This window comes from Seriola lalandi, unplaced genomic scaffold (assembly GCF_002814215.2).
Source record: "Seriola lalandi dorsalis isolate HSWRI2012SDOR001 ecotype SW California unplaced genomic scaffold, Sedor1 jcf7180002054524, whole genome shotgun sequence".
Taxonomy (NCBI): domain Eukaryota; kingdom Metazoa; phylum Chordata; class Actinopteri; order Carangiformes; family Carangidae; genus Seriola; species Seriola lalandi.
The window spans coordinates 2,348,656-2,374,153 of record NW_019525077.1 but is presented as its reverse complement, the minus strand read 5'-3'; the positions used below and the strand labels follow the sequence as shown (position 1 = coordinate 2,374,153).

General features: G+C 39.3%; 2 protein-coding genes and 1 long non-coding RNA gene across 3 annotated transcripts in view; 2 read left to right on the top strand and 1 right to left on the bottom strand.

Moving 5' to 3' along the window:
* Nucleotides 1-12,321, top strand: part of cds1 (CDP-diacylglycerol synthase (phosphatidate cytidylyltransferase) 1) — a 30,942-nt gene extending 18,621 nt beyond the window's left edge. The window contains exons 6-13 of the mRNA XM_023414341.2: nt 1,589-1,647; nt 2,432-2,514; nt 2,858-2,945; nt 3,802-3,870; nt 4,361-4,513; nt 5,087-5,206; nt 5,996-6,099; nt 6,898-12,321. Coding sequence (XP_023270109.1) covers nt 1,589-1,647; nt 2,432-2,514; nt 2,858-2,945; nt 3,802-3,870; nt 4,361-4,513; nt 5,087-5,206; nt 5,996-6,099; nt 6,898-7,033 — 812 coding nt within the window. The 3' untranslated portion in view covers nt 7,034-12,321. The remainder of the gene's footprint in view (nt 1-1,588; nt 1,648-2,431; nt 2,515-2,857; nt 2,946-3,801; nt 3,871-4,360; nt 4,514-5,086; nt 5,207-5,995; nt 6,100-6,897) is intronic.
* Nucleotides 12,019-19,113, bottom strand: tmem175 (transmembrane protein 175). Its single transcript, XM_023414339.2, has 10 exons — nt 18,815-19,113; nt 17,249-17,287; nt 16,983-17,080; nt 16,845-16,896; nt 16,413-16,448; nt 16,232-16,315; nt 15,850-16,014; nt 15,673-15,751; nt 15,413-15,548; nt 12,019-15,097 (listed from the first exon to the last, which is right to left on the bottom strand). Exons 1-10 carry the CDS (start codon nt 19,016-19,018, stop codon nt 14,425-14,427), a joined length of 1,566 nt encoding a protein of 521 aa, XP_023270107.1. The 5' UTR covers nt 19,019-19,113; the 3' UTR covers nt 12,019-14,424.
* A 6-nt stretch (nt 19,114-19,119) lies between these two features.
* LOC147818691 (uncharacterized) lies at nt 19,120-24,312 on the top strand. The gene is made up of 5 exons (XR_015437746.1): nt 19,120-21,408; nt 21,829-21,903; nt 22,300-22,400; nt 22,828-22,858; nt 23,926-24,312. It is a non-coding gene; the product is annotated as an uncharacterized LOC147818691 (long non-coding RNA).
* Nucleotides 24,313-25,498: the final 1,186 nt, after the last annotated feature.

Sequence of the window (25,498 nt, the reverse complement as noted above, 5' to 3'; positions counted from 1 at the left end):
TGTATGGTGGAGTTGAGTCACAAACAAACATTACGTGGGAGAAAAATAGAAGGAAAAGAGCAACAAAAACCTCAGGGAGAACTTAGAATATTAACTTTCTTTTAACTTTAGTTTCCTGAAGCTTTTATTTGCTGATAGGTCGGTTGATTGCTCTGCTAAGCTGCAGCCGGATGTGTCATAAAACACTGAGCTGCGGCTTTTATCTGGACTCTCGGTAAACTAAAGATCCGCATGCATTGTGTGTAAAAGGAAGTGGTGGTTAACAAGTTTTCCACAATAATAACAATGATGAATTTTATTTGTTTAGCGCTGTTGACAAGTATAAAAGGATAAACTTTAGTGAACTCTAGCTGAGCACAAATAGTTTACATTTGTGTGTGTTTGAAGAAGCAAATGCTGCTTTAATGTTCCAGAGTTTTACAATGTGAAGAGTTTTTAAACTTCCCTCCAATAGCTACAAAGAAAACCCAGATCGATTGATCTCTTATTTATGGTACAATGTACAAAATACCGCATGTTAGTAATAAGCTTTTTGCAATTGGAAGCTCCTTTAAACTCAGGAGACATCCTGTCATTTACCTTATCATTCTGTGGTAATGCAGTGATGAATCAATCCCACCTGTCAGCTGCACTGCTACTTAATTAGGACTTTTAAGCCGCTTTCACACTGGTTAAAAAAACCCACTTAGAAATTCACCCCCGGGTCAGATGATCAGATGATTGTGCAGTAGACGTGGGGGATTTATCGGCCGATCGATCGGCAGTGATTTAAACACGACACCCCGCTAGTCTTTAACCCTCTCCTGTGCTGCGACGTCTTTCCGAGCACAAACGAGGAAGAAGACGTCAAACCAACAACTGGGCTCGTAAAAAATATATTTAAGAGAAAACAAGGGCAAACATTAAAATTGTTGTAAATTAATCTGAATACGCACTTTGCATTTGCAGAAGATTTCACTTCATTCCTGTTGGATTGCACTTCTCTGATGACGGGGATCGCAGCAGCAGCAGCACTTCGACTTTCATTATGCTGCTGCTGCTGCGACGCGGAGGTTTCCCTCTGGGATGAATGGAGGTTCTGTCCGCTGATATCTCGGTGGTTAGTCTGAGAGTCTGAAGCGGGGTGAACGCGCTTCTCCCTCAGTCTTGCTGACACAGTTGTCTTTCAGTCGAGCGGCCCGGCCAGACGTCAGCTGCGGTTTGAAACCCCGGGGACACTTTGAAGCAGACAGCCAATTCTCAGTGTGTTGGCGGTAACAGCTCCCCACCCATCCAACACCCCACCCCACCCCCTCCCCCGGGGGCCTTCCCAGGTTCACGTGGACAAACCTGACACAGGAGCTTTCAGCCGACAGCCCCCTCAGTGTGAAATCACAAGCCTGAATTCAAATCAGTGTAAAATCTGCATAGTCACACGATTTAAAGATGTTTTGTGTGAAAGAAAATTGTTCAGTCACCGGCATGCTACACACTCCTCCCCATACAATATATATGTATTTATTTATCATTTGTTTATTGTTATGATTATTTAATATCTACTCTGTATCTGAGAGTAAACGCTGACAGCATGTTATCTACTCTTTCACAGGTTTCTGCATGTTTGTGCTGAGTTTAGTGAAGAAACATTACCGCCTGCAGTTTTATATGGTGTGTATCAGCCAAGTAACCCTCCTCTTCCTCCTCCTCCTCCTCCTCCTCCTCCTCCTCCTCCATCCCCTTCCACTGCCTCCCACTCCCTCTGAGAAGATTTTTGGAAAACTCATTTTGTGCTGTGATGCTGCCATTGTAGAAGTCTTTACTCCCTCTTGTTGAACCGTATCACTGCTCACATTACTACGCACAATTTGATCGTGCATAAACGCAGAACTTCTGCAATGGCGTCAGCTTCATTTCACCTCACATACGTCTGTTGTGCTTTCTCTGCACCTTTTTTTTTTTTTTTGTGCACCACATTTCATTGGCCCAAACTAACTTTATTGACTATTTTGCATTTAATGACTAATTGAGTTTTTATTTTTATATAAATTGTTTTGCAGGCAGATTTATGCAAACTGCCTTAATTTTGGGAAATTATCATTTTTTTAATAAGTGGCAACTTATGAGCTAAATTTCCTGATTTCACAATGCTGCTGCTGTGTTGCTGTTTTTAATTTAAATTATTTTATTTTTAATGATTTTGTTGCATGAACCTTCACAAAATTCCTGTTTGAATATGTGTTGACATGTGTTGTCATGACGTCATCTCTCTCTCTCTCTCTCTCTCTCTCTCTCTCTCGCTCTGTCTGCGTCCCTCACCTCGTTTTGTGTTTTTTTTTTTTTTTTTTTGTCTGTCCGTACGACCCCGCCATCTGTGACACGAACCGACTCCTGAGTGAGCGCTGCGACATTCCGGTGCAGTGACGCTGTTTTGTGTTTGTGTTTGCCATTCCAGTTTGCTTGGACCCATGTGACCCTGTTGATTGTGGTAACTCAGTCCCACCTTGTCATTCAGAACCTGTTTGAAGGAATGATCTGGTAAGCAGGACACGGACAACACAGACCAGAGGAACCTGCCTCGTTGTCTCTCTCTCTCTCTCTCTCTCTCTCTCTCTCTCTCTCTCTCTCTCTCTCTCTCTCTCGACAGTCACCACATACAGTTTGTGTCGTCGCAGCTGTGCTCGCTGCCGTCCAGCTAGAAATAAAACACATTCTGTTAAAGCTATGTTGTGTAAATCAGTTTTCATCCAAATAAGTAACACATTAGAATAATTAGTTTTACAGTTTCATCTTCAGTAAGAACTGATCAGATTTTAGTTTTGTGGTTTGCTGTCGTTTCTTCCGTCGCGTCTCAACTCTTGTTGAAATTCCTGTTTTCCAGGTTCATCGTCCCGATCTCCATTGTGATCTGTAATGACATCATGGCCTATCTGTTTGGGTTCTTCTTCGGCAGGACTCCACTGATCAAGGTAAATCGAACATCATCTCATTGATGATAATTACACGCGAGAGAGATTTACATACAAGGTAATATACCTATATGTATATTACAATTTACCTAAATGAGTTGAAGAGTTTTCTGTCCATCTTTGGTCCAGCTGAGACATCGTGACTCTGTCCTAAAGAGATGTTTTGGTTAGAGAACATGTGGTGTAGAGGCCGCTGTCTGACGCAAGAGACATGGTCGTTCTATAACTGAAGTGTGAGCCCAGTCCGTCCTCAGAGTCGTATTCGCAGAGGTTGCATTGTGTTGCACCTGATTATTTTTGGGGGTGTTGTTGGACAGACGCATCTGAGGAGCGGAGGATGTTCAGATTGGTGGCGGATCAGGACGCTTCCTGGACTCTTGCCAGTCATTGCTTCCTGGTCCAAGTGAGACTAGATGTCAGGGCAGGCCGTGAACATATGGTTGGGGTTGATTGGGTTTGTCTGTTATATTATTATTATTATTATTATTATTATTATTATTATATTATTATTATTATTATTATTATTATTATTATATTATTATTATTATTATTATTATTACTCCTACACGTGCATGCTCGGTCATTCTACATCAAATAGTTCTTCCTCCAGCAGTGTTGTGGTCAGATAACTCTGCTAATAAATAACTCCCAGAACCCCATTCTTAAATAAATCCCTCTTGGACGTTGAACTCCACGGCTGCTGCTGCAGCTGCATGTTTATCCACAGAAGAAGACTTCAGTAAGTCAGAGGGAGGAGAGGAGGTTTATTTTAAATCACACGTAGGTGGCGGTGAGGCTGAGTAAATACCACATGTCATGCTGATGTGAAAGACGTCCTTTGTCTCTGTCTCTGCAGCTCTCGCCCAAGAAAACCTGGGAGGGCTTCATCGGAGGTTTCTTCTCCACTGTGGTCTTTGGCTTCATCGTGAGTACATCACATTTGCTTTTTGCTTCTTTTTTTTTTTAAGACTCTCTCACATATTTTCCTTTTTCTACAGGCAGGAAATTGTGTTTTGTATGTTTGGGCCACTGTTTGCAGCTGCTGATATGCTCCCAACCAGAGAGAATGGGACGTCTAAATTGCGTTTGGTTATCTGCACGAACAGCAGTGTAGATAAGAAACGGCCATTGGAAAAAAATGTATGATTTGTTTTGGGTGGTGGATGTTGGCGGTGTCCCATCATGCTTAACAACCGTCACACACTGTTTTCATTTTCAGTTTCTGTCTCAAGTTGTAGTTTAAATTGTATTTTTGTGATTTTAAACATAATTTTTGCTGCATCTCAACATTTACTGATCAATTTCAGTATCGAACACTGATGTTTTTTTGTTTTGTTTTTAGCATGTAGCTGATTCTTTCTTCGTCAGTTGTGGTGATAACGTGTCCTCGTGTTTGTGTCGTGTCTTACCCTCAGCTGGCCTACCTCCTGTCTCAGTTCCAGTACTTTGTGTGTCCCGTGGGCTTCAACAGTGAGACCAACGGGTTCACAGTTGAGTGTGAGCCCTCTGATATCTTTGTGATGCAGGAGTATACTCTCCCCGCCGTGGTACAAAACACACTGAGATGGGTAAGGCCTGTTTCCTCGTTAACAAATGACATTTATTGGCATAAAACAAAAAGATTATTGCTTCAATTCAGTACATGTATTGTTTTTGTTTGTCTGATGTGTTGCGTATTTATATTTTTAATAATGTAATTTTGCTCAAACTGACAGGGTGTCAGTCAATGCTTGATTGTTTGTTTGTTTGTTTGTTTGTTTGTTTATATACTGTTTGTATGAATGATTTTATGTGGACCGTAGTAGGATTAGCATTAGATTAAGCTTGCACCCACATGCATAAATACGCTGCAGATTTCCCGTCTGTTTTAGCATTAGGGTTCTTTCCCCCGAGAGAAGATTAAAACTGAGCTTTTTTTTGCTGTTAATCTAATAAAAGTTCTCTCTCTCTCTGTCTCTCTCTCTCTCTCTCTCTCTGTCTGTCTCTGTGTCTCTCTCTCTCTCTGTCTGTCTCTGTGTCTCTCTCTGTCTGTCTCTGTGTCTCTCTCTCTCTCTGTCTCGCTCTCTGTCTCTCTCTCTGTCTCTCGCTCTGTGTCTGTCTCTCTCTCTCTCTCACTCTGTCTCTCTCTCTCTCTCTCCTAGAAAACGGTGAACCTGTACCCCTTCCAGATCCACAGCGTCTTCCTCTCGTCCTTCGCTTCTCTCATCGGGCCATTTGGCGGCTTCTTTGCCAGCGGCTTCAAGCGAGCCTTCAAAATAAAAGTACAGAACATCTCCGTTTCTCCCTCGTGCTGTTTCACTTAACTCTTACTTAATGAGATTTGCGTAGTTAATATTTTATTGTTTTAGTCTTGTTTCCCTTTTTCTTTATGCATCATTCTTTGTTTAAGCATCTTCCACTTGGTGCTGTTGTCCTTTTTAAATCTGTTTTTGTCCTTTTTAAATCTGAGATCTTAAAGCTCATTGTTTCCTGTTTCATTGCCGCATGTTATTAGTTAGTTTCTCTGCAGTCTGTGTTTTTCATGATACTGGAGTTTCTGGCTCCACCTAAAGCTACAAGATCACAGAGACAGACCAGTTTCAGGGAGACATTCAAATTTAGCAGGAACCGGTCGGACCACTCGGGCTGCGGTGAAGAGCTGAGATTTTACTTAAAGTGACAGGTAGCTTCACCAACACTCTGCTTAATCCCTGACTCAGCGGCACACAGTCACTGCTGCAGGTTGTTGAGGTAAACTGCAGCCTCCTGCTGTCAGCCATCGCTGTAGCTTCAGCTCAAGTCATTTCTCAAACAACTGAGCGCAGGCTGATGTTTGCAGAGTCGTTGCCTCTGAAATTTGCTGACTGCCGCCTGGTGACACCGCATGTTTGACGGGTGATATTTGCAAGTTGCAGCGTTGAAACACCAGAGCATATTAACTTAAGAAAATCTTATGTAATGCATTGCATAACATGGATGGCTCTGATAACCACATACCCATGTTACACCTGTTCACCTGGGGGAACCTGTGTTCTGATGTTAATGATGCCCTGGTCTCTCCTCACCTGCAGGACTTCGCCAGCACCATCCCCGGCCACGGCGGCATCATGGATCGATTCGACTGCCAGTACCTGATGGCCACCTTCACGCATGTCTATATAGCCAGCTTCGTCAGGTGAGAGGAGGAGCATGGGCTCGGGAGGGGGGCCGCGGTGAAACACAGGAAACAACTTTGCCACATTTCAATATTAGTAATCGTAAAGCTTCATGTAGCTGAGACATAAACAGAGCACATCAATAATTAGATCATTCTAATTGTGTGTGTGTGTATATGTATGTGTGTGTGTATATATATATATATATATATATATATATATATATATATATATATATATATATATATACACACACACACACACGTGTGTTTTCAGTCATAAAAAAGTAGAATTAGTTTAATATGTCTATGATAAAACAAACTTAGTGTCTCTCTGCCACAGTAGACTGTGCACCTTAAACTACAGCAGCCACTTTAACTATTTTACCATCCAACTTAAATTTTACGGTTAATAAACATTATTATTGTGACAGTTACTCACTTGACATATCACATATCATCAATAAGTAGGAACCTTGGGAAAGTTGATGCTGTGATCTGAAAGGCATCAGCAGGTTTTTTTTTTTTTTCTAGCATTGTTCGGTACCAGAGCTGAAGTGATTAGTCGATTAACTGATGAGCAACTATTTTTGGTAATTGATTGATCATTTTTCAAGCAGAAATAGTGAAATGATATCAATTGATAATGGAAACAATTGTAAGTTGCAGCCCAACAGCTACATAACTTGTCCTGAAGAAAAAAAGTTAACAATGAATTTGTGCATAATACGTCTGTCTGGAAAATTACAGTGCACAAACTTAAAATGTATAAATATTTTTTTTAACACTTTTGTCATATTTGTAATTGCTGTTTTGCAGAGGACCGAACCCCAGCAAGGTGCTGCAGCAGCTGTTGATGCTCCAGCCGGAGCAGCAGCTCAGCATCTTCCACACACTGCACTCCCAGCTGAGAGAGAGGGGCATGCTGCCCCCCGCCGCCGCCCAGGCTGAGTGAAGAGGCCGCCAGCTTCACGGGGTGATGACTGGAGAGAGAGAGAGAGAGAGAGAGAGAGAGAGGTGGAGAGTGTGTGATGGTCTGGAGAGTTTAAGTTGTGTAAGCATGTATACACACACACACACACGTGCACTGACACACACACTCTTTAAGTATGCCCGTATGGTGTGTGTGATCCCAGGCGTCTCTCAGAGCGTCCGTCGTCATCCTGCCGCCTCTTCATTCGACTCCAACCAGCTGAAAATCACGACTCTACAGACTACGTGGAAGAACCTCGTAGTAACTAAAGGAAAAAAAACAACAACAAAAAAACAACAACACAACAACAAAAACGGGCGGCTTCGTTGCTTTTCCCACATGGACCAGAACATAAACTATGACACGCCTCATGAGCGAACAGGCAGTCCCCCATCCTGAAGACTCACAGACTGGAGATAAAACGTCTCATCAAACACAAACGGATTTTAAAGCACACGGCTCTCTCAGCGCAGGGTGGATGGTGGATGTGCGGTTTCCCCGTGGACGGCAAATATTGCACTGAATTCAGCTGAACAAACGGATTTAAGAAGCTTTTACCAGCATAACTGGGCCCAGAGTTTGTTTTTGTTTTTTTGTTTTTTTGGGCACGTGGACCTGAGCTACAGCGAACAGACTGTTGAGACTCGTCTTTCTGGGGTTTTTCGGGTGCGGGGGAAGTAACGACGCAGCAGGGTTGTCGAACATACTGTAGACACTGTTTTATAGACTATGCTCTATTTCATGATCTTAACCTCACAGCGCAACAAAAAACATGTAGCATGTTCGCGAGTCCTGTCCCGGGCTTCTGCTAAACTAAGCCATGTTTATTCTCCTCTTCCACAGCGTGAACTCTTAGCTTTTAGGTTTCTGTCTGACTCTTTAACTAACTCGCACAATGTTGAGTCAATAATGTTTGACTGTAGGCATGTTAACGCAGACACTAGAGCATCAGCTGTGCACTCAACACGCAAGTTAATGTATTGTACATAGATAGATATATTGAAGATATTTAGCTGAACAAATACCTAATATATAATAACTACTCATGTGACCTGCTGGGGGAAAAAGAACACTTTTAAACTATGAGGAATAATATGCAAAACAAAAAAAGGAGATGTAACTCATTTGTAGCCTTTAGCATGAACAAATTAGATTTTTAACAGGTAGGGATGTAGATTTGATCTGAGGTTGCTGCTTATTTAGAGGGTGAACTTTTACTAGAGAATGTAATAAGAATTTAAAGGAAGAGTTTGACATTTGGGAAACATGCTTGTTTGTTTGTTTTTTTTTGTTTTGTTTTTTTACTGAGGATTAGATGAGAAGATTGATACCACTCCAGTTTCTGTGGAGCGAGAGCCAGGAGGCAATTAGCTTAGCTTAGTATAAAGACTGGAAGTGGGGGGAAAATGCTAGCCTCAGTTAACAACAGCTAGGTGCAGTAACTTCCCATAGTTTTCTTGTCACAGTAATCAGACAAGTGCAAACAGTTAATAAGAATTAATGCTAACGACTAGCATTCTAGCTTTTTAGAGACAGTGGAGTGACCTAGTTTCAAGGGGGCCAGTTGCACAAACACTTAAAGTTTATTTTTCTCCTTAGCTGAGGGAGTTGCTGCTGTCTCATCCTCCTGTTGTTTTGACGGGAACTTCACCTTTTAAAGTATTTAAACTTGGAGAGCGACACAGCACACCGCTGTCGTGTAGACTATGATGACCAGACATCCCTGTTTTCTGGAGCAGGAGTCCGACAGAGGGGGCTGCTAGCTATAGCACCTTTAGAAATGAAGCTAAAACCTTCTAAATAGATTTATCCAATCAGTTCTTTCTTTTTCTTTTTGTGTTGTTTCTAGGCAAAGAAAAGGTCAGCTGGCTCACTCATTGGTTAGTTAGTTCATTACGGGGCAGTAAACTAATAAAAACAAACATACACAAAGCCCCCCAGCCAGAACTTGAAGAAATAGTTGTTATATTGGACCCTTACGAACTGAAGAAATATAAATAATCGTGGATTAGACAGACACTCAGACTTCAGAACTGCTTCAAAAGTAGGGAGTTCTCCTTCACTATAGTTTACAGAGTACAATGGTTACCATGGTCAAAATACATGAAACACGGACTGTTCCTCTTTTTTATTTAATAGGTAAAAACATTGGATATATTAAAAATACATTGACCGTTGAACTGGAAATATCCCCGGTCCTCCTTTCAGAAATCTGGTCACTTTACTGTGGACATGAAATACCTCGACTAACTGACTGGAAAGATCCGTAACTATTAATAACGAAGGAGCTGGAACGAGCACAGCTTCAGAAAGCTGAGTAATCCACCTCGTAGACAGTTTGACAAATCATAAACTGACTGCCGGTTAAATCTGTACTGTAGAATCAATTCCTAATCGCTAAGGGTGTCCATCGGGTTCACCCATTCCTTTTGGGATGAGTTCATTTCCTTGATTTATCACCGTAGACCAGGTCACGTTGCAGATAAGAAAGTTAGAGGTACTTTTAGTGTTTTTTTCTTAGTTTTGTTGCTAATTTCTTTTGTGCAACGGCTTGATCAACTTTAAATGATTTTTAAGTATAAGACTAAGATAAAGAGAAAATATTAAATACTTTAAGAAAACCTTAAGGAGAAGACTTGAAGGATTTCGTGCAACCATTTTTATTTTAAGGAAAATTTAACTCAGACTTGAAGGAAAATCTTAACTTAAGGTGTTTTGTGCAACTGGTCCCAGGAAATCATAAGTGTAAAATTGTTACTGCCATCAATGACACGACCCCATGAGATGTGAACTGTGGGGGCAAAAGTTTAAAGTTTACTTTAACTTTAGTGGAAAATAGCCGAGGTGCGGCTCCAATGAAAATAATGAGCTCAGTTGAATTTCTTCACACTCTCTGAAAGGAAACAAATACGCACGTTTCCCAAAATGTGTGAACTAGTCCTTTAAAGATAAATGACCGTGCTTCCTTTATCGATTTAACCAATGATTTTAGTTGCACTGTAGCGGTGGAGGTGGGAGGGGGGCGGGGCTGGAGGGGGCATAGGACCCATCAGACCTCTCTGACGGGTCCCACATCCTCCATGTTTGTTAAGCTCTTGAAGAAAAACTTTCTATTTTAGTCTTCTTACATGTTAAATCACTGTTGTATGATTTAAGTTTTGAATGTAGTTTGCAAACGAAGATGTTATCGACGATAAGATCTGAGTACACGTGGAGCCGAGATGCTGTTCGATATGTGTGTATATACAGTATAGGCAGTACTGTATTTACACATATGTTCCAAGTATATAAAAAATCTGATCCATTCTGATGGTTATATGAGCAATATTTTCATCTTATGCAAGTTGAAGTTTGGATTGGATCGTTAAAATCTGCATGAAATTTGCTGCACGTCTGATGAACCAAGTTTCACCAGCGTGACGAACCAGATGATGCATCATGAGCGTGTAACGAGGCTGCGTTTGCGATGAGATTTCTCTGACTGAATCCAGAGATAAATGTTTACCAAAGCACTGTCTGATTAACACTGATTTCCTCTTATTACTGAGAAAAAGCTCCAGGGTCCAGGTCCGAGCGGTCGTGTCCTTCCTGTTTCGACTTCCTGTCCTTGTTCTGAGAAATGAGGAGAGTTGGGGAGCTGGGCGGCAGACTGGGGTACTAACATTTACATCCGTGGTTCGTGCAATGAGTTTTATTTTATTCTTGTCCCTTCCTTCAGTTGTTGGACGAGGAGGATGTTTTAATTTATTTGTCCAGTTTGCTCAGTTTCCTCATAGAAGTGCATTTTAGCGTGTTTTCCCCATTGGAAGTGAATGGGGTGGGGAGGGGTGGGGGTTTTGCTGGGTGGATTTTTGGGACCAGCTGTATTGTTCTGTGTAAAGCTAAAACTCAAACACACACTACTGCTTTAAAGGCTTTTCTGTGTTCAACCTTCACTGTCCAACAAGATGAAGAAAAAGCACGTTAACATCTGGACAGAAGCAATCCGACCAAAAACAGGCGACAAAAATCAACACAGACGGTCACATTACTAAAGCTGTTGTTTGGAGTCTCGAGTGTGTCACCGGTATAATTAAACACTGTGACTCATCAAATTTATGTGTTTCAAAGAACTAAAGTTTACATTTAATGATGCTATTTCATACTATGAAATGTTGAAACTGTACAAAGTTATAAAATTATCATCTTCTATTTCTTTTTGTGTCTTCCATGAATAATAGATGGATTTTATATTAGATTTTTTTTTTTTTTTTTTTTTAGAAGACTTTTGTAGGTTTTACACTTTTATTTGTTAGTTTCTTTAATTTCTATTTAATGGTCACTTAAATTTAAATCATTTTTGATTAGTTGATTTGTTGTTTTGTCTGTAAAATGTCAAAAAAAAAAATTCCTGGTCCAACCTGATGAGTCTAAAACAGATCAATCATTTTTACTGATTGTACATTTAATAACTTTACATAGTTTCATTCAAATACATTGATTAATTATTATAATTAAGAAGTGAAATATTCCATTGGCACGTTCGAGACTCCACAGTGGTTCAGTCGTAGTTCAGATTAGACTAATTTATATTTTTATTCAAGGTAAGAAGGTAAAACACAAACGTCGAGGTAGGAAAGAAAGAGGTAGATTCAGACGCCCAAAATGTCAGGTAACGACGCACTGCTGATGTTTGGTCGCTCGTCTTTTTAATTGATCATTTTGTGTATATTTTGTTTTTTGATTTGCTTTTGAGCAGAAATGTTTTCTAATGATAATCTATAGCTTTTGGAGTGGATAATATTTGATACTGAGGAAGTATGCTGTTAATATATGGGCAACACAAAGTCGTGTATAAACCACATATTGATACGTTGTTAGGGGATATTCAAGCTGTTTACTGTATGGAGGTGAATAAAGTTGTTTTTTTTTTTTTTCTTTAAATGATCTGTTTCATGTTCATTTTTAAAAAATAACGAGACAAAGAATTTCTCTTTCACGTTAAAGCAACAGCTTCAGATTTATTCACAAAACAATGCAGTGTTTGAACTCATGTAGCCATTACAAACAAACACACATCCAAGCATTGACAATAGAAGACTGTCTCCACTGACTTTAACAAACACATTATGCCGGAGTGACAACGAGAGAAAGACGGTTTTAATTTGATGTCAAAGGAAAATAAAGGGGGGTAAGGATTGTGCTGCTAGAAGCGAGTGTTGGGACTCAAGAGAAGCTACGTTTCTGTAACTTGGAAAATATTGAATAAAATATTCAAATACAGATTTTTATATTGGGTGAAAATGTTAATTGTTTCAGATCCAAAGAGCGTCATGATGAAAGGCAAACAAATTCAGGTATTTATTCCTCCATAAAATCGGGAAAATAACTTTGATTTGACCAATGCTAGATATAAATACCCATAAAATAAAACCACACATAGTTTTAAATGCAGCTTCCTTCCTGGACTAAAAAAAAGACATTCAAAACAACAACAAAAAAAAAAGGCTGAAAATATGAAATGACATGTCCAAACAATCACAAACAAGCTTTTCACCCACCCACTTTTCCTTTGTCTTAAAAAGCGATACATTAACAGTATTTGTTTTGTTGTCACTCTTTTCCAGACTTAATATAACAAACGCTTCTCCATCATTAAAGTGCATTTAAGGTTTGAGTCCCCTTTGAGTCAGTATTAAACACATCTGTACGTCAAATCACAGCATATCATCACAGCAGTATCTCAGGACTGTTTAACACAAACAACAGTGACCCCTTCTGGACAAATCTAGTACTTCTCCTTTTCCAACACAAACAGAGTAAAAGACATGTTTTGGTGTTTTTAAATAATATTGGATTAACGTGACTTTACAAAGGAAAACACCTGAAACTAGTTAATTTTCTACAGTTTTAGGCGTCATTTAAATAACATGTCCTTGTGACATATTTGAAAAGGTGGGATTACATTGCAGTTATTAGTCGTACACACAAATATCTGAATCAAAGCATTTTAAAATAGTGCAATTTGAAGTTTTATGGCGCTACCCGTTCAGTACAATGTTAAAAGTGCCTGACACTCCAGACTTGTTCGTCTAACAGGTCAACTCAAACATTTATATCGGGACAAAAAGTCTGAAAGGAGACGAAATTTGATAAAACAAAACAACTTCCCTTGACGTGCCCTTGAGCAAATACTTCAACCATCAGCTGTCGTGTGAATTTCTGCAGTTGAATGTGTCTGAACATGATCAGGAAATCATCTCTGGGTAAACAGAGGTTGAAAAATAATGATTTACCTTTTATTTATTCAGGTGAGTCCCATTGAGAAACCTGAATGTACATTAAAAAAACAAAACAATTAATGAGCAAATAGATGGATAGAAAAATAATTCACAATACAATTTAAATAAACAATAAAAACTACAAAACTGTAGCATATAAAATGCCATAATTAAAACACAGCCATTTATCCAGTGAGGAAAAATAAAGTTAAAACAATTGCATTCTGTTTTGGGACGGTTTGAAATGTTTCTAAAATTTGGATAACTTATAAGACTATCATTGTTTTGAAGTGCTATTTCCAAGTGACTTCAGCATCAAATCCAAATGCTGTCTTTCCAAATTCAGAATTAACTTTAGGTACATTGACTGTTAGCCGATCATACGACCCGAGTTTTGGCGCGTACCAACTGATCTGACCGGGAGAGATGTAATGGAAGGTGGTATGTTCTCAATAACGGCCTTATAAGTAAATAGGTACCAAATGCATGTCACGTCTTTCCAATAGAGACGACCTGTACTTGGCACAGAAACTTAAATCCTAATTATAAAAAAACATCTTTCTGCTCTGTCGACCCTGCGTGTTTCAGGGTGAATGGAACGATTAGCTAAGTCATTCAGCTAGCTACATGATTTGGAGCCATCCCTGTAAACAAGAAAACAGCCATTCTCAATTTTTACCATTTCCCGCTTTGGGATTGATAAAATCAAAGCGGGAAAAACCTTACTGAAGGTTGGTTAAAAAAAAAAAAAAGCTTTAGAGACTGTTTTTGATTACTTGCTAATCACATCTAGCATAAGTATATTCTGCATGTTAGGTTTACAAGAATTTCATGAGTAGCTAGGCTTTGGCTGTCAGTATCCCTCACTACTCTGGTCCACTAAGTGTTTTCTTAACCTCTACAGAGTCCATATTCGCCTTCAACGTGTTTGGTCACATCTTTTCCAACGTGCACTGATTCCCTCCCGAGATTTGAACGAGGAGAATCCACTTTCCATTTTTCCTGGTTCAAACCCCAACGGGCTCCTCCTGATGAGAGGTCAAATCTAAGCAGTAATGCCTCACAGCTCTGTCAGTTTTCTTCATTTTCTGCAGCCACCCCCCTTCAAGCTAGCTAGGTGACTAAAGCGTTGAATGGCACCCTCGTCTCGTCATCTTCCTCCTCTACAACAGTCTTTGGGTCGGGCCTGTCGGGACAGAAGATTTGCCGTAGCAGCGCTAGCCCGACACGCACCAAGAGCCTCAACACGAGAAAAGCAAAAGGCACCGTGATCTCCATCAGGTGGAAAATTGAGGCGCTAAATTTACTCAGGATACATGTGAGGAAAAATGTCCCTAAAGCTATGCAGGGGTACAGAGCTAGCTTAGCGAGCATGAACACGTGCTCACGTCCACCGTACCGCACATACGGGTGCAGGGTTTCCTGCTCATTGTAAAGAGCGACCACCCAGATGGTGAGCTGAAATATACCTGCGAAGAAAATGATCACACAGCTAATCTGAATGGCTTCCAGTTCGTTGCGGGAGTTGTGCGGGAACTCGTGCGTCAGCTGATAGGCTAAAGGCAGACCTCCGACGAACGCCAACGAGAAGGTGTTCAGCAGGCCCATGAAGCGTGTTGTCTTGGTGACGTGGAGGAAGAGCGAGTGGTGGACAAACCAGAGAAGGCCGACAGTGGCGAAGGAACCGAAGTAGGCGAGATACTCCGGGCCGTAGGCCTGCAGAGCCGTGACCAGGCTGCCGCCAAACTGCTCCTTCACGACAGTTGGGTTGGGAACGTTGTCCTCACTGAGAGCAAGGAACCAGAGAGGATACTCTTTATGTGATTCTCTACTCAAAGCAGCTTTAAACATGACAATAAGAAATTAAGACACAATTCAAAACATCATTATCTCAACATAATGGAATAATTACCTTGAGATAACGGAGCTTTGTTTTCTTGAGATAACAGGATAATTATTCTGTTATCTCGAGACAACAAATCTCCTTTTTCTTGAAAATAACGGGATAAAAAGTATTAGCATGTATGGCCTTTCTTTCTACACACACCGTGTTACATCTGTGTCTATATTTACCCCTTTAAGGTAATAAAGGGAGGCAAACCATATGTCCAGGATGAGAAGCGTTGCTACGATGGCGTAAACTCCATCACTGAAAGCCTCCACTCGCTCTTTACTGAGGGGTTCATTAGGCAGGTAGGTGTAGAACAGCATGGAGTCTGGAGTCTCATCCACCTGACCTGAAAACATACAAGATTTTTTTTTTTTTTGGTAATTCTGAACTAAATCTACATCCTCAATCTTAACACCTGACCAGAGGGTAAGAAGATATACCTACCTGTCCGGTAAAAGTGTAGTGCTTACCGATTGCTTTGCTGCGACACCACTTCAAACACTGGGAGATGTAGGGCAGGAAGATGACAATGGCTAACAGCACGTAAGACTGGAAGACAAAAAGAAAATCATTAAAATCAATAATCAAAACATTTTAACATCATCATTTAAAAAAAAAGACAGAAAGAAAAAAGAAATGCCACCCACCAGCTCGAAGAAGATGAAGGAGAAGATGCTGGCGAAGAAGCACATGAGGGGCACTCTCATGATGACTTTGAGGATGTGGTGTTTATAATAGATCTGGTTCTCCGAGATCTGAATCTGTTCGTTCAGCAGGAAGGGGCGACTGAAGGCGTACAACACAATCACCGACTACAGAAACAAAAGATACAGGATCGTAATGTTTGTGATTACACAGAAGCTAAATTTTCAAAACAAAAACAAAAAAACAAAAACTATAATGTTGGAAGCATCTGATCTCAGGTCCACGTGTTTATTTGACATTCAAAATTAACAGAACAGTTCTGTATATTTAGGAAGATGCAGCTATTAATTTCAAGGTGATAAATCCACTTTTGTCTGGCCTCACCTGAATGACGCCGATCACCATCACACAACCACAAAACAGTAAAATCCCGAGGATTTTCTCTGGGAAAGTCGCCATTAAAGAAAACTGCAAAGAGAAAAAAGAAAACATCAGTCATCTAAACATTTATTTTAACAAAAACTGACTGAAGTTGCACTGAGCTGCTGCACTGACTCTTACTCACTGTGTATGGCAGAAAGGTTATCAGCATCATGCAGGCCTGAAATAGACCCGTAAGCAAAGCTTCACATTAGAAACAAGGAAGTGTGGTCACCAAAGTAAAGCGCTAAAAGCACACTAAGTAAAATTCTCATCTCTCTCAGCAGTCCACCTAAATATACATGTTATTTTTGCTGTAATTATTATGCATTTTTTCTGGGAAATTAGTTGTTTCAAAAAAAGCTAAGCTCATTAGCCTTCGTAATATCTTTATGTTTATGTAAAATGAGATAGAATAATCTTAAAAATAATAATAGAAATTAAATAAAAAATTACAATAAGAAAAATAAAGATTAGATAGAAAGCATAAAATAAACATCCAGGAAACTCAATATGAATGTTATTTAAAACTAAACTCACTGTATATAATACTCAAAACGACTTCAGCAATACTTACGAGGTTCAGCAAGGCAAGGCAGTCATCGATCCGTACGATCACTTGAAACAACCTGTGAAACATGAACACACACATACGTGATCAATAAAAAGAACACACCTGAAAATAGCTGCTGTGATAATAACATTATTAACTCACCTGATATGAGCCGCCCAGGCAACAGTCACTATCAGGAATGTCATTAAGTAAACAGCAATTTTTGTTGTGAGCAGCAGCTGAACGCTCTCTCTCAACTCCTGCAGCACATAGACACCAGGGTTTATAACCTTTAACCTTTTCACTCTAACTGAAAAAACATACGTGAAACAGGCTCAACAGTATCACAGTGAAAACACTCCACGTTCTTCAAAACACATAATATTATGATAAAAATATTTATATTAAGCCTTGAAATCGGTCCGCACCTCATTATCCTCCATCTTCGTATGAGCAACAGGTAATATCTGTGGAAAGGTGAAACAGCGTTAGGAGCGACTTCAAGCTCTATTGTATGACTGACCCTGAATATTTGAATTTAAAAGTATTTGTCACTGTCAAAATGATATATACACAGAACATATACTGCTTTATTAATTAGTATTTTGCTTCATGTGTCAAGCTAACCTCTTAAAATATGACGTGATATAAACAGGATACATAGTAGTTAATACAATTAGTATTTATTGCTACTTCTTTGTCTCAATACACTTTGTAGTTTTTAGTACCTTTGATTTTTGTTATGTCATGCTACATTTTAAAAAATGTTTTTTATTCTTTACTCACTGTTAATATGTTGTCTCTTTTATCTTTTCTTTTATATTAATCCACTTATGTTTGTTATTGTTTGCTAATGTTATTATAACTTTCCTAAAAGTATTTCATTGCATCTCGTTTTCAGCTTTCTTACTTGATTTGTCCTTTTTCTTTTTAGCTCATCAGTCTGCGAAGCGCTTTGAACTGCACTAATCTGTATGAAAAGTGCTATACAAATAAGGTTTGATTGATTGATAGATTCTGTGTATCAAAAATGCTAGTAATGTATATACTGTTATAGTTTAATATTATTATTACTTATCAAAACTATGCATCTGCTCTCGCTGCTGTGACAGTTTCCTGTGTGGGATCAAGCTTCACCTCCACCAGCTACAACATTGACAACACTGCTCACACACGGATGAATCATTATAATCCAATTACATTACATTATATATAATAGTACATATGTATATATATATATATATTAGATAGGGGGCATTCTGCATCAGGAGCACTCTACTCAAATACCTTCCGTGTGTTTTACCAGGTTACTGGATGATTGAGTTACTTCTGCAGACAAAACATTTGAAGAATTTATAAAATAAAAGTCATAGTTCATGTAAAAATGCTAAAGGTGTCATGGCTTTGGACTGTGGGTTGGACAAAACAAATATTTAATCATTGTAATTGTGACAACATTTATCATTGTTCTCACTGTAACTTTTACAAACTAATCAATTAATAATCAGCGGATTAATCCTTAGTGAAAATAATCATTAGTTGCAGTCATATGTAAAAATGCTACAGCTACAACTGTAAAATGCTCCTAACACATTAATGCATCAGTAATAATAATTTAATTATATATAATAGTCTTTATATAGTACATTTAATACTTTAGGCTCATTTTACTGACTATATTTACAACCCTTTACTCACGTAAAACATGTAATACATAATTTTATTATGAGTATTTTGGTGTTATATTGATATTTTTTGTCAGTATTAGTTCTTTTAATTACGTAGAGGATCTGAGAGCTTCCTCCTCCACAACATTTTACTGGTAACCTTCCTGAATATTGAGGAATATTTTGAATTTTTACATTTAAAACATCCTCCTCAAACAGATACAAATAATTGTGTTATGCTCCTTCCTCCTGTCACTCCTTAGTCTCTGCAGGATCAGACCCTCGGTGGGTCACATCCTGGTGCACGGCTCTGTGCGTGTGTCTCACCATGACAGTGGCGATGATGGAGATGAGGGCGTCGCTGTAGGCCAGCAGTCTGTGGGAGGACTGGGTGCTGCTGTGGCCCTCTCTATCGGATGGACTGACGCTCCCCAGGAACGAGGAGGACGCTGCGTGGCTCCTCGTGCCCTTCTTCTCCATCTCCTCCTCGACGTGGTGCTCTATGATATCGCTGTCGTCGTTTTCCCCCATCGTGGAGGAGCTACTGGGGGCGCAGGGGCCGCGGCAGACACCATACGGACCCCGCGGACGGAGCTGTTTGCAAACAGCCGACTGACAGCTGACTGAGGGCGGGGAAACAGGAAGCTGCTGTCTGCTTGTTTTCCTGTTCCCGGAAAAGATCGTCGATAGCGTGTGAGTAGCCACTCGGTAGTTAAAAACGGATCCAGGAAGTGTAAGACAGATACGGTATGTTTCCCAAAACTGTAACAACTTCGTTTTACTTTCTTTTTTTTTAATGTGTACCATATGTTTGGTCTACAGATTTAGTACTTTTTATTTTTGTTGTGTCATGCTTCATTTTAAAACACTTTATTTTGTTCACTCTGTTCACACTGTAATTATGTTGTAAACAGTATTTTATTATATTTTACTCGTTCCTGAATTGTTAATCATATATAATATATAATATATATAATATATATGCACATGGTGGACTTCAAGCCTGGTTGTGGGTTGTACTTCAGCCGGATCTCTGGGCCCAGACCCGGCTGAGTCTTTGCCAGAATAATTTGAATAACAGCATAAGAAAAGTAAACTGAGGACGCAGAAACTTTTCATACCTGTGACAGTTTTGGAAATCAGGTGAACAGGAAACGGGGAGTGGAGGGAAGCACCGCGCCCGGCAAGGTCACTTTAAATACGGAAGATAAAAAGCAGGAAGGCCACAGCGAGCCCATGCCTGTATTTGAGTAGAGTCCGCAGTTAAAATGCTCTGAAACGTCCATCTTTTACATCCTGTTTGCTCAAGGAAATCAACTGGCCAATACCATGGTTGTGACGAATGTGCGCAGCCTGGAGAATACATTAACAGACATACCCATGTACAAACGATGCACTAAGGACAGACGAATCATTTGAAAACACGGTTGATGAGAGTCATCATCATGAGGGGCCACATCCGTGTCATGGCAGTGGTGTCGGCATCACAATTCCCTCTAGATTATATGCATTTAGTTTGTTTCGGTGTTGTTAGGCGAACGCTACACATCTGGCTCAGAGGTCCTCTAAATTTCAGCGTATCTGCAAACACAGCAGACAGAACGTTGGCAAAACTGTTAGAAATGCGTTCCTATAATCCAGCGGAGTTTGCCCCAAAGCCCAGATTGCTGAGGGAATTGGACCGTTGGGAGGGCACTGAATTAAGGCGGTTTCTGCTGTTCACAGGGCCTGTAATGCTACAGGCACCTTTCTGGACAGAAACATGTACAGCAATTTCATGCTATTGTTCTCAAGTGATTTAATAAGTCCTAGACTATCCTGCCACACACAGTATGCTCATATGTTACTGAGCTCTTTTCCAGATTTAACAAACATGTTGATTAAAGTGTTGATTGGTTAGCTCTAGAGGTGCAGGTGTGGATTTTGATACATTTGGACAGTCGGGCTAGCTGTTTCCACCTGTTTCCAGTCTTTATGCTAAGCTAAGATAACCAGCTTCTTGCTGTGGCTTCATATTTACTGTTCAGACATGAGAGATTTTATAATACAACTCAAATAAGCACATTTCCCAAAATGGCGAACTTCTATTCAATTCAGTTCAATTTTATTACATACATTTATTACAACATACAGTGACTGGTGAGACCATGACTACTTATACAGAGGCCAGAAACCAACATGGCGGCAGTGAACTGACACCTGGCTCTATGAGCAGTCCTCAGTCAGTAAGTGAAATACTCGGTGAGTAAAATTTCCCAGGGCTGTTGTATCTTCTTTGCTTGCAGAAATCAACTGCCTGGTACTGGACGTGAGTCCCACAGCGCTGGAGGTTTTACTTTCTCAGCAAAGTGTTTCCACAAAGGGTTTATATCTTGATGTTTATGTGAGCAGTGCAAAATCTACTGGCCTGAATGCTAAATGGGCAAATACAAACGTTTGTACGTCACAAATTGAATGACAGGTGATAGCATGATTGTATTTTATAATCCAAGCATAGATTTATATACTGTAAGAGCAAATCAAAATGTTTTGTATGTGTCAATATCAGTCAAGTTAAGATCAATGTCTTTGTTTTAAATAAATGTCAAAACTGTAAGTTGGTTTGTAATGTGGGCAAAGAACATGTAGCTTTACTTTTAAATGTCAGCTTTGGTGGTTGTGCTGTTAAGGTGCAATATAAGATGTGGCCAGAACTTTAATCAAGACCTCCATCTGTTGTATTTCAGAGTCATCTACTAAAATGAGCATGTGCACCAGCCAGCCCTGACCTGTCCTGTATTATAATACCACTTTGCAACACTAGACGCTGTGTGAGTCAGCGGAGCGTCAAGTCTGCCCTCAGTCCCACGAAGAAGAACAACTTCCGGCAGAGCTTGAAGTTAGCATCAAAGAAACACAGGAATGGCTGAACCTCCTAAAAGGTGATATTCATCTTCATCCTGAAGGACCGCTCCCGACAAGAAGCCACGTTCAACGACAAAGAAAAGAAACAACATGAGTAAATCTCGATATAGTATAGTACTGATATAGTATAATCAGTGCAACGACTGACAAACATTTCAGGTGGTGATATTGACGTTGTCGACAGACGTTTTAGCGGTTACTAGGATTGTGTCTGTTGCCCTCGACTGTTGTACAGCTAGTTACGGCAGTAACTTTAGGCTCATTTTGTAACTGATGACTGTAACTTGAGATTGACCCAGTAGACCGAGTGAATACACGTCGACCGGTTCAACATGTTGTAACTCCTTTACATTACTGTTAGGAGATCAGCCATGATTGAAAGTGCACTAGGTCTTTACATTTCTCAGGAGATTTCAGCATCCCTCTGTCTTTATCAGGACCTGAGCCAGTACAGATGCAATACCACCTCCACCTGTCTCACCCACGGCAGAGAGTCAAGACACAGTGTCTAGGTGAGTGACACGCTATCATTCACTTTGAAAAGTAAGACTTGTCTATACCACTGTGATTAAATCAGATCCACAGTGTATACATGTTCATACTGCTGGTTCTTAATAATGAATATACCACTGTCTATATTGGTTATGTATCTTACAGTATATCCATATTTGCATTACTCAATTTGTTGGTTATATAGTGTGTGTGTACATTGAATTCTTATCACACCTAGTTGTTTATCCTTCATTTCCTTGCATTTACATTTCATAATATTCATACTGTGTTCATTTTTGCATATTCACATCTATCCTCACAATTTATTATACAGACACAACAGACCTAACATGTTTGAATATGAACAACTTGTATGATCTAAAGTAATTGTCCTATCACATGTTTGTCTGTATCAGGACCAGAAGTCCAGTCTAATCACCAATGACGGACCAGCACCTGCCTTTTCTTCTGCATCTGGCCTCATCAATCATCAAGCACATTACATCAACACCTTGCGGTATGATCCCTGCACATGATAGATATTGTCTATACTGTGATCTTTTGCACATCCCCTAATCAATACCTTTTGCACATCTTGCCCAGCAGGAGTTTTGTCATTCTAATTTTGAGCACCAAGTTTTACAGTTTTGTGCTTTGCATGTTTACACAGATGTTGACAGACGCTCTAACTCTTCCAGTGTCTTTGTTGCCTCACCACTAATGTGTTTGTTTATTTATATATATGAATCTCTTCTACAAATGTAAATGTATCATTTGTTCAGATTTATTCATAGTGTTATTGTTATTACAGTATATGCCAAATGAGGTTTAAGTGCATAATTGAGGCATCTTTTATGTTCTGAAGTCCTTAGACTGCCTCAAACATTTCATAGTCAAGTGGAGCTGCTTGATATGTCCTTATTTTTCCTTTTGTGTTTTCATAGGGATGGCAGAATCCACCTGGGGCAAGAAATGGTAAGTGTTTAAAGAAGTTTGTATTTTGTGTAATTGCATTTCCACACAGATCATAGTTAAACGTTTAAGACGAGTTAAAATTATATTCTGATTATTACATTTAAGTTGTCGTCATATTGAATGCATCAGAAAACGACGTGGATGTGTTTATTAATATATTTGGCTTGAATATTACAATTAAAATACTTGTTTGGAAACTTTCCGTGTCTGATTTGTTGTTAAGGAACTTATTGTGAACTGTTGTTGGCTATATCTATACGTGTATCCAGGCTCAAATTAGGGTCAAAATGATTTTGAGCTTGTAAAGTGATGTTCACAAATAATTCCAATGTTTGTAGTTGTAACTCAACCTTTGTAAACCTGTAAAATAAATCTGCTTGAGAAATTCAAGTTTGCGTATGTGAAACAATTGCACTTGTGTCGAAGAGATTTGTATTTGTTGAAAGTCTGAATCAGAACTCAACGATCAGTGTTGAGGTTGGACAAAGACACTGTAAAAGAAGAAATGGATTTGTCAACATCTGTGTCGTGATACAGAGAAGAAAACTGTAAAACTCTGGTCAAAAGTTCCCACAGTGTGACAAGGATCAAAATTTGTACTTGTCAGTGTCACACACTGGGGATTTTGCACACTGAGTTTTACAGTTTTCTGCTCTTTATCTCTGCACACAGACGTCCACAAAAACATTTCTTCTTTTCCTGTGTCTTTGTTTGATGTCACCACTGATCATTTGTTCAGTTTTTATTCACACTGTCTTAACAAATACGAATCTCTTTGCCAAAAGCACAATTTGTTATTTTACAGGTTTATAAAGGTTGATATACAACTACAAATATTGGAATTATTTGTAATCATTACTTTATAAGCTTTATCAGCTATAAGTCGTTCAGACAAGGCTTCAACTGGGGGCCGAGCCAGCCGCCCGGCGGCTAGCTCTGCTTTTACAGAGCTATTTACAATTTTTATTTATTTTTTTTCTCCCTGGTAAAAATGTAAATAGTTTCTATTGGGCACAATGCTGTTACTGTATATACGAATTAGTGTGTGCTTTCTTTTATTCTTGCAGCTCACATCATGTGCTGTAGTACAGTGGATGGATGGGCATTGGTTGAGAAAACTAAGGTTGTCACATGACTCACTGTCACAGGGTGAGGAGCCCTGGAGAGAGATCATCAGTTTCACCTGAACCTCAAGTTGTGTTAGTAAGTTATATCATAAGTTTATTGCGCTACAGTGACTCACTATCGCTTGAGGAACAAAGTGGTATTACAAGTTGAGATGGACTGTTCAGGACATCTACCCACCAGTTACACAGTGAACTTCTTAAGGCAATCTGCAGTCGCTTATTTCTGCCCCATAAACCCCATCACCATTCTGTTCAAAGAAATGCATTTTATTAAGCGTTGCTGTATATTGAAAAACTTTAAATAAAGGGTTGATTTGTTTTAGCATTTGTAAGTGTGCTTGATTTTTAGTTTTAATTCATATATATGTATTAGGTGAACCTGGATGAAACTAATGCAGTGTAATGGAACATATCTGCAGTAAATCCTCCTTCATGAGGGTTATCATGTTCAGCATTTACTGAATCTGTTTGAGAAGTGTTGGTTTATTTTAATGGTCATTATGGTAATGTTTAAGTGTACTGGGATATACTGAGACATGTTCCTAATATTTTGTCAAATCTAATTCCTATAAATGGGATGGACAAAATCTTAGGAACACCTCTCAGTATAGGGTAAGTTTATATACAGTGGTGTCCAAAAGTCTGAGACCACTTTCCCATGTAGCCTGACATGTTGCTCCATAGCAGGTGTAGTATCATTTCATTTACAAAGGAGAATAAAAGGAGCCATTAAAAACACTGAATTCTTCAGGAATGTCCTAGTTATGTGCCTGCAATGCAATAGCCTTGAAGGCATTATTATTCTGCATACTTATTCGTCTTAGTCATCTTCTGTATCGAAATTTCGGTGCATAACCAGTCTTGCATCTTTGAGAAAACTAAGACAATATATATATATATATATATATCTTCTTAGCTATTCGAGTAACCATGGCAACATAAATGCTGATAAAAGGTGAAAAAATTCCCATCGAGAATGAATGGGGAGACGTCTTCAAAACAACCAAACCCAGCCCTCTTTGGAGCTCTACTGCTTCTAAATACTTCAACACACACACACACATATAAACAGAAACACACAAACACCATCTCCACGATTTGGGTTAACCTTAAACATAAAAGTCTCAACATGGTAAGAGGGAATTATTGGCTCTGTTGTATAAAACCTTATGCAATTTATACTGCCAAACACAGACTCTTTCAAAATAAGAGTCTCAAAAAGGTAAGAGGTAAGGTAGGTCATAAAAGTTCGATCTTATCGGTCTATATGGGGATATAGTGGTAGAGCTTTTTGAGGGACACTTACAGTGACTGAGGTCAGGATAATTCTCTACAACATGAATGAAACTCAAAGTAGAATAAAGGATATTGTGAAAAATGGACAAGGTGATGTCTCCTAAACTGTTATAGTTTCATTATTGTCCTATTATTGACCTTCACCTCATTTTGAACCATGAATAAAAACCCTGTGAGGAGTAATAAAATAAAAGCTGGAATAGTGTGAAGTGATACC